Source organism: Botryllus schlosseri, chromosome 12 (genome assembly GCF_051294905.1).
Source record: "Botryllus schlosseri isolate E-star chromosome 12, Bs_hap1, whole genome shotgun sequence".
In the NCBI taxonomy this organism is placed as follows: domain Eukaryota; kingdom Metazoa; phylum Chordata; class Ascidiacea; order Stolidobranchia; family Styelidae; genus Botryllus; species Botryllus schlosseri.
Window position 1 is genome coordinate 7,750,447 of NC_137247.1, and position 14,882 is coordinate 7,765,328.

Consider the following 14,882-nt stretch of genomic DNA (forward strand, 5'->3'; position numbering starts at 1 on the left):
TATGGAACGACCAATATTATTGACAGAATTCATTCAAATAATGGAACGACCAGATGTATATAGAAACCAAATTCATATAGCAAGCCCCCCATCGATTGCCCTATAGTGTGGGCTCAAAATCATTGTTTATTTATGTGGGGCGGGGCTGAAAACATGTGCCATCGGTCCCAGTTATACAACACACAGCCACATACTCCTGAACCGGATCGTGACCACCTCTGGTCTATGAGCAAGGTGTGACGTCATAACTCATTTTAAAATACACTAGTGGGCGCTAAAGAGTGTCCGGAATTTGGGTTGCTGAAATATGGTAACCCTACGCTATACGTAACTTGCATACAACGGTTTCACATTTACTTTTTATCCTCTGTAAATAATAACTTTGATAGGAGTGTGTGTATATCTTTTTGCGTTCCTGCAATGTGGTGCAACAACATATGTTACAAACTTCTTTGTTACAACTGCCGGGTGACTAGAGTGGAAACGCATAATTGCCATCAGACAGTTATATTGAGACATATCAACATGTTCGATATTTACTGCGTCGTGGGATAATTTTCATGGAAGTAGGCTAGGCTATTTCTTATTAAACATCACAAAATTTGATAGGTATTGTACTGGATAGTAAGCTATAAACAAATTTTTATCTACTTAGCATGGCTTCGTGGGCCTAATGAAATCATCTCGCGGGCCACACTCGAAATCATTTCACATCGTGAGTGTCACTTGGAAACAATAGTTCACAATTTGAGAAGCTATGATCTAACTAGGTCAAAGTGTTGGAGGTTTATCTAGGCTCCTCCTAGCCATATCATCCGTGTAAGCGGTGTCTTAAAACGCTTAGATGTGGCGTGGGCCGTTCTAGAAGTTGGCAGCTACGGGATCAACAATAAGGAATCTCGGCCTGGTGTAAATGACCATTGTAGTCGACAAACACCATGAATATATCTACCAAATACAACAAAAAAATATATATACTGTCTACAGGTTGCAAGGACGAGACTATTAGTCGCCTACCATTTTTGCGAACGGACATATCAATATCGAAAGTTTTGGCCAACCTGCAGCGGTCAATTTTGTTCGAGGTTTTGTGCCGGCGATCTTTTGGCAACGCACTTTGCCCAGCCGTATGTAGGCCAAAACATCACTTCATTGATCTGTCCTGGCGCGGGATCGGTTGGACTCGAAATATCATTGTATCATAGTCCCGCAACCGCTCGTTGCATACCCCATACACTGAAGCATCCCAATAGTGTTTCACAGAGAAACCAATGCGGGAAAAATCTTATCATGAATCCAAACCCATTCTTACAATACAAAGGTCGGCACATTTCCATGATCAAGTCAAATTGTAGTAACAACGTTTTTACGCGTCTCGCTTATTGCCTATCATACCCTTGACGGTGATGTCGTATATGGACAAACCTAACCACAGGAAATTATGCGAAGGGCGAGGGAATTTCTTCGTTGCAAGAAATTCGTCAAATATTACGGACATACTAAATCAGTGGTTCTTAACCTTTTTCTCGCCAGCGCCCCTTTTCAAAATTAGCCTAGATCTGACGCACCCCATATGTTTCTGCGCGGCACACGAAATGAGCGTGTGGCGACTAAGGCGCAGAAGCCTGTCTAATCTTGACGGTAGAATGTAAGGCCGGTGTAAATCAAACAACCTTTTAATCCAAATTAACGCTTAGTAGAACGTGAACAGCACAAATGGCAGCACGCAGTACGCAGAAATATAAGGCACAAAGTCGGTACAAAGTAGGCACAAAGTAGGATTTACAACGATGCTTTATCCCAAGAATCTCCCAATCGTCTGTTCAGCAAAGTAACCAACGAAAACGAGTCTAGCAATTGAATATATAGGGAGAGAAAACGAGACTGATAATGATGATGATGATCAAACACGAGACAATTAAATTAAATACACCAAGATATCACGAGGCACTGCAAAGCCGTACGCGCGCGCTAACATCCACCCCCCTTTGACTGGTCATAGTCAACCGAATAGTCTTTCTCCAGTAAATGGAGTTTTTGTATAGGTCGCGTAAGATATCCGCGAGCGGTTTTCAATTTGAATGTTCTCACGAGGCTATCTTTGCCCTTGAAAGCATGCACGATTCTGCCGACCTTCCAATTCGAGCGCGCGTATCCGTCGTCTGCGATTAAACAAATGTCTCCGACGTTTGGAACAGAATGTTCGAAAGCCCATTTCTTTCTCTTGATCAACGTCGGGAGATATTCCTTCGACCATCTCGCCCAGAAATGCCGCAACAGCGTTTGGAGATAGCGAAATCGCTTCGAGACGTTGACACTCGCTTTGGACGGAAAATTCGGGATATGTCGCAGTGGCCGACCAATTGCCAAATGAGCTGGAGTGATTGCTTGTGGGTTTCTCGGATCGGAACCGAGATACGTCAACGGCCGCTGGTTCATCGCACACTCGATATCTGTCAAAATGGTGTATAGTTCAGTGAAGTTCAACTTTGCCTTACCCAGAATCTTTCTGAGAGGTTCTTTAATGGATCTGTTCATCCTCTCGTAAAAGGCACCGCGGTGTGGAGCGCGTTCGGCAATGTATTTCCACGTTATCCCGTTGTCGGTAAGGAATTTTTGTAGAGCTTCATTGTCTGACCGCTTTTTGAAGGACGCGCGTGTCGAAATCTGAATTAAACGTTCAGCCTTTTTGAAAGTCAGTTGATTGTCGCATATAATCTCTCGACACCAGCCACGCCTGTTTATCATTCGTTGCAGAGCACCGATGAATTCCTCCGTGGACATATCGTTGGTCAATTCCAAATGAATCATTCTACTGTGGGGGCAAGTGAACAAACAAATATACGCCTTTTGCATTGCGTCGTCACCTACTTTAATATAAATTGGCCCCGTGAAATCCAACCCGACCTCAGAAAATGCCGGAGAAGCGCAAATGCGTTCCTTTGGAAGAATACCCATTTTCTGTTGGAGTGGTTTCGTGTTCCAATGTCGACAAACGATACAATTTCGCAATACCCTTCTTACCTCGCTCCTGATATGAATAATAAGGAAGCGCTCACGAAGAATAGCGATGGTTGTGTCCTGAGGAGAATGAGAATTGCTTTCGTGGACATGTAGAATGAGTTTTTCCACTAACGGCTCCTTGGCGGGAAGAATAATCGGAGAACTCGTGAACTCTGGCAAATCACACAAACTCAACCGATCACCGGCAACGATTAGCTTATTTTCGAGGTCTACTCTGGGATCCATGTCTTTAATTTTTGATTTATTCGACACATTCTTACCTTTGTCGAGATTTTCGAATTCGCTGCTAAATCTTGAGCGTTGAATCTGACGTAAAAGGAAGTATTCCACCTTCCTGAACTCATTTGGTCCAACGAATCGATTGGTGCACTCTGGGTCCATTTTCATGTAATCACGATGCCGCCAACGCAAAATTCTCGCTGTAATACGAACAATTTTGGAATAGTTACCGTAGCGATCAGCATAAAAAGGAACTGGTGGCTGTGTGATGTTCACCAACACGCGAGGAGTTGCGGTTTCTGTGTCGACTTGCGGATTCGATTGTTCTAGGTGCGATTTCACAGGCCAGTCCGACTCTTCAGACCTCAGCCAGCCCGGTCCGTGCCAATAGGCCGAACAACTCTTCAACTCCTGAAGCGCCATGCCGCGGCTATGGTAGTCTGCTGGATTTTCGATGCCTGGACAATGTCTCCAAGCGTGTGGGGATACGAGATCATGAATTTCCTGAACTCTGTTCCTCACAAACGTTTTCCAATGTGAACTTGGCTTGGCAATCCATGCCAGAGCTATCTCGGAGTCTAGCCACAAATAGACTCTATCAATACAAATTTCAGAACTCAGCGCATCCAAAACGTATCTAGTTAATTTAGCTAGACAGTGGGCTGCCATTAGCTCGAGTCGCGCAACAGATGTCGATTTCAATGGGGCCACTCTCGTTTTAGCGATCAAATACTGGGTCTGAATATTGCCTACGTCATCTTCAGCTCTAATGTAGACTACAGCCCCATAAGCACTTTCGGAGGCATCAGCAAAACCATGAAGCTGCATGGAATTTGGAGAACGTATTCGACAAAAAAGGTACCCTGGAATTTTGATGGACTCCAGAAGCGACAGCTCGTCGGTCCATTGTCGATACTTCTTGGCGAGTGTGTCGTCAACCGGATCGTTCCAATCGAGTTTTCGTTTCCACAATTCTTGCATCAAAATCTTTGCTGTGATGACGAATGCTGAAAAAAATCCAAACACGTCGTAGATTTGACTGAGCTTACTCAAAATAGATCGTTTTGTCACGATTTTATCCTGCTCAAGCAGTTTGGGTTTTACATTACAATACATGACATCCTGCGTCGTGTGCCATTTCAAACCGAGAGACGAGGCCTCGCCATTGTTGGCATCATCGAGATCGAGAACGCAATTCGGTAACCGAGCTTCCTCGGGAATGCAATCCATGACTTCTCGATTATTGGACGCAAATTTGACCAAGGACCATCCACCGTCATTGAAAAACTCAACCAAGTTTTTTTGCTTGCAGACAACTTCTTCAACGCTATTTCCACCTACATGAATGTCATCGACGTACATATTGCGAACGATTTCATCGCTCAAGTCGCGACCAAATTTATCAATAATCGGCGCAGTATTAGAATGATGGCGGATTGTTTGAATAGCGAGAAAAGGACTTGACGAGACTCCGAACATTACTCTCTCCATAACGTAGACGTCTGGCGCTCTACGCGATTCGCAATTTCGCCAAAGATATAATTGGAAACGCTGATGATCCGGATTAATAGCAGTTTGGCAAAACATTTTCCGAATGTCACCGCTCAAAGCAATTTTATGAGTGCGAAATCGTAGTAGCACAGCTCCTATGTCGGGTAACAAATTTGGGCCCTTCAAAACGCAATCATTTAGCGAATACCCACAGCCATTTTTTGCGCTTGCGTCGAAAACAATTCGCAATTTCGTGGAACAACTCGCTTCACGAAAAACCGGATGATGCGGGACATAGTAATGAGGAATCGTACTAATTTTATCCAATTCCGCTTGCGACAATTTTCGAGCAAAACCATTGTCCACGTAGTCCATGATCGCCTGATCGTATTTAGTCAATTTATCAGGGTTTTTCCTTAGAACCTTTTCTGTTGTTAGCAAACGAGAATATGCCTGCGCGAAATTGGGCTGCAACTCTATTGCATCGCGTTTAAATGGTAACGACACGCAATACTTATCCCCATCGAACGACACCGAATCATTGAATTGTGCAATCGCGTCAACCTCGTCGGAAGTATGAACCAAATCCTTATCTGTAAGCCCAATGCAGTCTTGCTTCCAAAATCGTTCGAGTTTGTTGTCCAACAGTTGCCACGGATCCAATTCAGAGCGCTGTACTTTTGACGAGCTTCTGGTAAGCAAACAATTAGAAGAACGATTAACTAAGGAATTACGACTACATGGTCCAGCCAATACCCAACCGAAAATAGTTTCAATTGCAAATGGTCCAGATTCGGGGATTTCAGGACTAACAACCGATCCTTGCATCAGTGAGAAATAATAACGTCCTCCCAATAGTATATCTACCGTACCGTCGTCCCTTGGGAGAGGGTCAGCCAGCGGCAATCCGTCAAGGTGTCTAACCTGATCGCAACGTAAAGTGATGTTATCTAAGGGTGTGCAAATAACACCGTCTTGAACGAACGCTTGAACTTCAATACAGCCTCTCGGTTCTGAATGTAATGGTGCCAGATTGAATGTGACTAGATCCATTGAACTAGAGGTTGAACTACCGCCAAATCCACTAATATTCATTCGTTGCTTTCGAATAGCCGGTAGCTGCAAGTAATCAGCGACGTTCCGGGTGACGAAAGACTTCTCAGACAACGAATCAAAAGCTATGCGAACACGCCTAGTCTTACCCTGGTTTGAGATTTGCGCGAGTGCGGTGGGAAGCAAGGTATCGATTTCGGAGTCCGACGCTGCTGATCGCCTGGCAGTGGATACCATTGTTTTCGCATTCGACGATTCCGTGACGTGCAGTAGTCGGTGATGAGCCTTCCCACATCCTTCGACCTCGCACCGGGCTTTGCACTGATAGAACTGCTTAGGATGTCCAGACTCACCCTGCGATGCGAGACACCTGAAACACACCTTTCCGGGATTCGTTAACAAACGAGACATTCGTTGAGCAGGGGTTAATTTCAGAAATTCTCTACAATCCAGTAACGGATGAGACTTGCTGCAATATGCGCAGAGAGACGACATCGATTGAGTTACCAAAGACTGAGCGGAACAATACTTATCGGTGTTGGAGGTCTGCTGCTTCGTCTTCGGTTGCTTCTCCGATTGCTTGGAGCTAGACCTCTTCAGAGTGTCCATAGTCGCCAATTCTGTTGCAATGAACTCAAACATTAGATCGGACGAAGCTATTTCGTTGGACTCTATCAATGGGCTGATTTTACGCATCCAACGCTCGAGTAATTTCTGAGGTAGCTGCGATTCCAATATCTGAGTGAACATTTGATCCCAGGTGATATTATTTTGAGTCAGTATTGACCTCTTTGCATTAGCCCGGTCTAGCATACCTCGCACTTTGTCGAGTTCGAAATCTACCCGGTTCCCTTCAAGCAGATCTTTAATGTGACTGCGAATAATTGCTTGCGTCCTGCCGAATCGTTGCAGTACCGCAGCAATCGCCGGCTCATAATTAGTCGCGTTAGACGGAAAGCCGTTCAGAACACCAGACGCCGATCCCTTCATAGCAGCCTTCAAATAAGTCATTTTGTAAAATTTACTGACCGATTGGTTGTTATGAACAAGTGGTTCAAACGCCTCCCAGAAAGACGGGAAAGAAAGTATGTCGCCATAAAATGAGGGCGGATTCACACCGTTTGGTAGACTTCCAGCTGTCCTGTCAGCTTCGTCAATCGCTTTCAATTTCGATAGCTTTGACCTAGCTTGAGGAATGTTGGTTAAATAGACTTGAGTAGCATCTTTCAAACCGTTAATAATCTCGGTCTTCAAGTCGCCATCTTCCAATAGATCAATTTTACCATCTACGTAGGATTTCAAATCCGTCATGGACATCTCGACCGATTTCACGTACACTTCAATTTCTTCGACCGAGTTGGAAGTCGTGTACTTCAGTTCGAGTGCCTGCAATAGTTCCAGAAGATCTTTATTCATTCGCTTAAATCGCTTACCAATGACTCTGGGCAGATTGGAGTCCCCGCTAGAATTAGATTTCTCTGCCTCCTTGCGTACGTCGGTGAAGAATTGAGTTAAATTGTGTCTCTCTTCTTTCGCCTCCTGACGCATCGCTTCAATCTGAAGAAGGAATCTTTTCTCGGCGGCTTCTTGATGTTGTTTCATCAGTGTAAACATCATCATAATGTCGTTCGGCTTCTCGGTCTGAAGTGAAAATGGATCGGGCGAAGCCGCGGATTGATCTAGCACCGGTGAATCTGGCGGTTGCGTTCTAGATGTCTCCAAATTGTCGGGCTTACACTCACGAGCTTTCTTCAGTCTTTCCGATAGCACGGCCTTGTTCCCAGTGGTTGGCAATTCGAGAGCAGCAAGTTCTATACGCATCTCTTCAACGGTCATCTTGGCGACAGTCTTGAACGAAGGAGCTAATCGAACTTTCTCGTCGGTCGGAGAGTGTTGCAGCGGCATTCTGATACTAATCGTTTGTCTTCAAAGATCAGGGCAGTTAATGGTGATTGCTAAATTGGTGCAATCGAAAGTACTCTGACGATGAAACGAACCAAATCTCCGTCGAATAGTACGGAGAGGATTACTTTGTCTTGCTTCTAATATGAAGCAAACGTTAATTGCAGACGTTGTAAATTGTTTCTGCGCGGCACACGAAATGAGCGTGTGGCGACTAAGGCGCAGAAGCCTGTCTAATCTTGACGGTAGAATGTAAGGCCGGTGTAAATCAAACAACCTTTTAATCCAAATTAACGCTTAGTAGAACGTGAACAGCACAAATGGCAGCACGCAGTACGCAGAAATATAAGGCACAAAGTCGGTACAAAGTAGGCACAAAGTAGGATTTACAACGATGCTTTATCCCAAGAATCTCCCAATCGTCTGTTCAGCAAAGTAACCAACGAAAACGAGTCTAGCAATTGAATATATAGGGAGAGAAAACGAGACTGATAATGATGATGATGATCAAACACGAGACAATTAAATTAAATACACCAAGATATCACGAGGCACTGCAAAGCCGTACGCGCGCGCTAACACCATATATAAGGACTGTGGTAAAGCAACGGATTCGTAAGAGGCGGAAGACCGGTCGGTCTTTTCGGGTTAGGTCTTTACTGTTGGAATTGTTTCTCGCTTGAATCACGCGCGAGGACCACTCGATTAATTTACGATATAATAATTTTATGTGCTATATTCGGATCGAATCAAGATTGTTACAAAAACCATATTCTGATTGCTATAAAAACATATTCTGATGATTTAATTTTGTAGCTCTCAAATAGACTACACGTATGCTATATTTAGTTAATCATTTTGGAGAAAATGCTTTAGAGCATCTTCAATGTACCAATGGCTTTAACTCTCAGGAGTGCCACAGTGGCTCTACGATTTCGACACGATATGCGCTGCTGGATACAATACCAAGTTCAAAACATTTTTTGGAAAATAACCCGAGCTAGCACGACGGGAGCGTTTTGATGGGGAATTGTAGGTCTAAAATCACGCGCATTTCATTTTACATGAATTATAATATACCACTGCATTCATGGAAACACGTTGCCAACATCGCGGGTGTATATTCGCGCGCAGGGCGACGAAAAATGTCACGTTTTGACAGATTTTGTGGACTATTGACTAGAACTAATTGTTTTGAAATATAATCATCAATTATATGTCCCTAGTACACCATCTACTGAGACGCCATTTTTCTTCAGCGTCCTCCATACCGCCCCTGAGCCCAGCGCCTCCACCCCCTTCAACATCCAAATGGTCCCACTGCACTAAATAATCAACAGTTCGAAATTCCATTCTCGTGATCTCACAGGCGTGAGTTAGTAATTCGTGCTTTGACAAACGATTTGAATCGGAGTGTTGATATAGTATACTCTGATAATTATCACTAAATGAAATCGGAATGTTTCGCTGAGAAGCTATAGTATTGGTTCAATCTAGCGTTACCATAATTGCTCCTTGAGGAGGACTTGTCCTCATTTTTAAAGAAATGTCATCCATTCGCCCAAATGTCCTCTTTTTTGACAATTTGTCCTCCATTTTAGCCTAAATTTTCCCCAAAGACCTCGATAGACGTTAAATTTTGGCCTAAAAGATAGACGATGGGTTACGCGGTAGTCAGAAATCTGACAAATTACGTTTTTTAATTTCTTTAGTCAACACTGATCAGGCAGAAATCGATATTTCGGCAGTCAAATAGGAAAAAAGACATTTTTGGTCAACTCAATGAAATTGGTTGCATAAATATGGCTTCCTATTCCGCTATAGTAACTTTTGGAGCCCGTGAAAAGTGTCCTCTTTTCCCATTCTTAAAATATGGTAATCCCAGCTTAATCCCAAAAATTAGACGTCACTGATATTCAAAGGTTCGAATGTAAATCACTAAGGGATCTGTGAGCTACCCGACGGGTAGTTTGCCGCGATGGTCGATCTCAGTTCTAATGCCATATTAAGATATGTGATTTCACAAAATCGCCTGACAATTAAATCCCACGGAGACTTCTCAATTCACAGACTTATATCAATTGATAGGTAGGCCTATGACGCTACTTTGACCAACGTAGTGCGAGCTTTATGATCAGCTGATACTATTGTTATCGTATCGAATGTAAACATTACATTCGATAACCGTAGTACAACTCTTCCTAAAGCCGGCAAATTTCATTAAAGAGCCATTGTTCATGAATTAATTCCAGTCAGCTAGCATACCACTTAAGCGAGTCCCGGCTCTCAAGTAGCCATCGGTCGTCATGTTATAGTAATATCACAACGAAATGTTTTATAGACCGTGCAAATGGCGCTAAGGTTGTATGTTACTCTTGAAAAATCATACTGAAAATTACAATGGATTTTTTTGGTGGAAATCATGCTATACTTGATGCTTGCCAAATTCTATTACTCCAAGAGGCATATGCAACCTTCATGAAAGCCATATCTGACTCGCGAGTCATACGTTCTCGGCGTCTGTCATAGGGTATTGAAAACGTGACTACGCAGACCAGAAGTAATAATAATATTACATGGTGCCAATAGATATAAGATACCTTCATACCATACGTAAGTAGGCTACACTTCGTGCAGAGGAAGAGCGGCGACTAAAACGCGAATACATACTCGTTTGAGTGCACATGTGCACATAAAGCACATATAGGTCTACTCCCCGGCTTTCCTGCTTTCCTTTTTGAATAACTAATCGCGGTATTATACAGACAAAACAATTAAATAATTTACTTTGCAAAATTTAATGAATCTCACTCTGCATCTCCAAGAAATATTGAATCATACTTCGAGGTCAAAAATGTTGTCGGGCGATAGTACCAATGTATTGTTTCATTTGCATTTCTTCGCATTGTTTAGACCGGACCATTACAAAGGATCACAATGGCGATGAGTATATAATGACATATACAATAAAAAGGTGTTTCCAATATAATAGAATACAAAAACAATGACAGGCCAATTGAAAGCGTACAGCGGCACATTACTATAGTTACCTTACCTTAGCATACCTTATGATAGCAGCGGTGTGTTTTTATTATGGAGTCCGGGTAAATATCCGATTATATTCGAGTCGAGCAATGATAGCCTAGTTTTTCAATTGTGCATATTATTCGACTCAAGATTGAATTCGACGATTGTACTGCTATAAATCAAAATAGTCAGGTACGCAATCTCACCTCCTCGATTTGCCAGTCGCTAATCAGATTGCATAGACGCGGGCAAGTACTGATTGTATCGGGCGGTATCCTTGAATCGTTTTTGAAAGCCCACGGAAAGTTGCTGAGATGTCTGTTCATCCTGGCGATCCTCGTAAGTATAGGCTGATAGCCGATGTATCCAGCAATTCGGGCGGATGATCAGTAAAAACCTATATCAGTTATGGGACGTAGTCCTACTATCGTAAAGGAGTTACGAGTTACGACTGAGCAACTTCAGTGTGGATTCTATGTTGATTTGTATTGACGTCTAGAATTTTATTGCCACTTTAAAGCCACTCATAACAGCGGTTATGAACCTGCTATCGTGAAAGCTATTTTACGCGTCTTGTATAGCAGGGACGTCAACCACAATTTTCCACGTGCTATTTTTGGCAGCGTTTAATTGGCAGATATCTCACATTACTTGAAAGTAATAGAACTGATGACCCATTCACTTCGCAATGCGGCTGAGAGATTCAGAATACGTCGTGAAGTATAGAATATTCAATGACCAGAAAAGTGACTCGAAATAGGACAGTGACTCGAATCACGTAAAGTCAATGTACAAACGCGACTGGAGTCACCCAAAAATCGACGTAAACCTAAACAATATGTTAGTCACAAATGTCGAATCACGTCCAGGAGCATTCTCGTCGTCGGACACGGTCGTCTCACTGGGACTTCCTTGATTAAACTTTGTGGGGCTGTAGTTGAGAGGATTGAGCAATACAGCCTGGTATACCGTACCAAAGACAGTGAATGTTCAAGCTACCACACAATATGTTATAACCTGATCTCGTTGTATGAGAGATCGGAGAGGCATCTTAACCACGGTGACACTGATACGGTATGGAACTGAAGAAGGTAGTTCCCGTTCCCGAAGGTAGTTCCCTTAGTACACGTTGCAGTAATAATTCGCGCAAGAAAAATGGTGGAGGGGCTTGACACTTTTCACTTCGATAATTTCTCTAAAATATTTTTGGGATGGAGATAGTTCGCTATCAGCGTGAGGTGAGACCAGAGTGGGCTATGCGATTTTCAGTCGTTTCAGTTCAATATCTCCACCAATCTAAAATACGACAGAATTTGGATACAATGAAAATTTGAGCTACAGGGCATGTACATTGCACAATGCACATTGCGCATGCACACTGAATGACAATCAGGAGATTACATAGAATCGGTAGGCTAAATCACTGGAAATGAAGAATTAGCGTTAAAACTTTGCCCGAAACAATATCGGACCTGCATTATGCGTGAGGAAGATTAACCAAAAAGTATTTTTTACAAATGGTAGACCAGTAAGAGTCATATTAACCGATCTCAACGCAGAATCGATGGTTTCGGCAAATCAAAATGCAAAAGCGATGAAATAAACCACCATTTTGTAAAATATGTGCTCAAGCTGCAATTGCGAAGCTGGATATTCCGAGGCCAGTTGTTACATATTTTTAAACTTGGTTTTCGATGTCCACATTTGACCTATGAGTCAAGAGATTACCACTTCTGTTTACGCTGTCTGTGTTTTAGACTCAGAAGACGCATTCGTCAACTTGCAGCGAACATCTGCTTTGAATTACCGACGGAACAGTTTGCAACCACGATATGACACGACACGCATGGGTAATGAGTATCCTACTAGGAAGATTTTTTAAGCTTCTCTTATATCTATAGATTCACATAAATTATATTTTACGATAATGCGATATTGCTCCGAAAAAAGAAGTAATATCAACAGTCTAACAGCGGGTAGTTCATGTGTTTATAGTACTTTTATAGATAGCATCGATGAAGTAAATGCTCTACTGGTTTTGCATATAGTTTAAGCATCATGGTTGAAGTTAAATAACATCGTCTGCCCGTTTCCCTTTTCTGAGTGTCATGCAGGGAAGTGTAATTTATATAACTTCCGAGGCATTTTTTATAAACTATATGATCCTGACTCGCCGAAGAACCCGATTTATGAAAATGCATGGAGCATTTGGATTTAGATCGATCCGGAAAAAATGGTTCCGAAGTTTTGAACCGGGATCGAGTGAACACGCGATTTCTGAGATACCAGATTAGGAATCGAATACGTAGGGGGAGATGTGGTACCGATGGATATAAATTGCAAAATGATCTCTGGTCCTCAAACCTTCAGCCTGGAATAGCGGATCTTTTGCTGTCTCAACACTTTTGATACAAACTCTAACTATCGCGGACATTTACATGGGTATTTTCGATCGATTTATAAATTCAATTGTGACGTTAGAGTTGATTGACATGTATGGCTCTTGGGGAGTTGAAATGAACAAAAAGGTTCCCGACCCCTGATAGATTCATATAATTTATATTTTACGATAATGCGATATTGCTCTGGAACTGGCGACCCGTTTTTTACGAATGGTAGGCCAACAAGAGTCATATTAACCGATCCCAGCGCAGAATCGGTGGTTTCGGCTAATCAAAATGCAAAGGCGATAAAATAAACCAAAATTTTGTAAGATATGTGCTCAAGCTGCAATTGTGAAGCTGGTTATTCTGAGGCCGTTTGTTACATATTTTTAAACTTGGTTTTCGCTGCCCATATTTTACCTATGTTCAAGAGATTACTCCCTCTGCGTGTACTCCTACACTGTTTTTGTTTTAGGCTCAGAAGACGCATACGTCAACTTGGAGCGATCATCAAGTGTAATGCATGGCCGACGGAACAGTTTGCGCCCGCAACATGACACGACACGCATGGGTAATGGCTGGGTATCCAAATTCAAGATATATTCGAAATAAATATTTTTTCTAAACTGTGTACCTTTATATCTATAGATTAAACGCATAATTTACGTTTTATAATAATGAGATATATAGCTATGGAAAAAGATGTAATATTACCAGGCTCACAGCGGATAGCTGTGATTAGAGATTGGAGATCCGGGCGAATTGGACTTGATTACCGGAATTGGACTTGGACGGGACCTACGATACTTACGATACTAAGTATCGTAGGCCCCAACTTGGATGCGAAAGTCGTTGAATCAAGGATCGGGAATCCTCAAATACTTTATCCCTGGTGTTTTCTTGTGCAGCTCAATGATCTAATTCGTGCGTCAGTATCACACCCACGTCGTAGTGCTTTTAGGCTATATACACATACATGCTACACGCATATATATATTTATATGTAATACTCTATTACAGTGCTTTTCAACCTGTGTGACGGTTCGCACTAGTGCGAATGAAAAAAATTCCAGTGCGAATGACGACCGTGGTGCGAATGGTGCGAATGAAAAATCCGGATGAGTGCGAACGGCAAGCGTGGTGCGAATGGTGCGAATGAAAAATCCGGATGAGTGCGAATGAAAATTGTCCATGTTTCTCACTTTTTCAGACGTGGAATAATTCAAATAAACACGATATTAAGTACAGTGAGCCCGTAAATTCTGTCGTTTGGAAGCAATTCTAAAAACTTGTTGGTAGCTAGCCCTTTCTAGTTCACAAGTGAGGAAAGCTCCCGATGCGTGCATAATGCAGAGTTTGAGATAATATTTCCGCGCGAGAGGATTACGTTACTGCATGGAAAAAAGAAGGAGTTCAATCGGTATCAGTTGCTCACATGCTCGGAAACATCCACCGTGTATGGATATTGTGTACGGACCTTGTATGAATGTAGGTAATAGTAGCTGATGCCAGTGTTGACATTTGGCATAGTTGAATGCAAAATATTGGAATTTTGGCACACATTCATGTTGGTTAACAGCAGAATTTAGCGTTTCTTCAACTATAACAATTAACGCATTAGATCTATAACAAGTGTTGTTTACTCGTGTACCTATTGGTGATTCCACTAAGCTTGCTGATCCATTGGAAAAGTTTGCCTAGTTCGTGTTCGTACCGCCTTTGTACTATCTAGGGTTGCCATACGTCCGGAATTTCCCGGACATGTCCGGAATTTCACTGTTC

The 14,882-nt window shown here is 42.5% G+C and overlaps 2 protein-coding genes across 4 annotated transcripts in view; one reads left to right on the plus strand and one right to left on the minus strand.

Moving 5' to 3' along the window:
• Window positions 1–1,660: 1,660 nt before the first annotated feature.
• On the minus strand, window positions 1,661–8,272 carry LOC145452298 (uncharacterized). Of its 3 annotated transcripts, none has more exons than XM_080330509.1 (2): window positions 3,285–8,272; window positions 1,661–3,176 (listed from the first exon to the last, which is right to left on the minus strand). In XM_080330509.1, exons 1-2 carry the CDS (start codon window positions 7,690–7,692, stop codon window positions 1,972–1,974), a joined length of 5,613 nt encoding a protein of 1,870 aa, XP_080186635.1. In that variant the 5' UTR covers window positions 7,693–8,272; the 3' UTR covers window positions 1,661–1,971. The 3 variants fall into 3 exon arrangements, with proteins under 3 accessions (XP_080186635.1, XP_080186634.1, XP_080186633.1); XM_080330508.1 differs by having other exon boundaries at window positions 1,661–2,961; window positions 3,025–8,272; XM_080330507.1 differs by having other exon boundaries at window positions 1,661–2,453; window positions 2,499–8,272.
• Window positions 8,273–10,730: 2,458 nt separating this feature from the next.
• LOC145452713 (uncharacterized) overlaps window positions 10,731–14,882 on the plus strand; it is a 32,277-nt gene continuing 28,125 nt past the window's right edge. Inside the window, exons 1-2 of the mRNA XM_080330873.1 lie at window positions 10,731–11,055; window positions 12,474–12,566. Coding sequence (XP_080186999.1) covers window positions 11,031–11,055; window positions 12,474–12,566 — 118 coding nt within the window. The 5' untranslated portion in view covers window positions 10,731–11,030. The remainder of the gene's footprint in view (window positions 11,056–12,473; window positions 12,567–14,882) is intronic.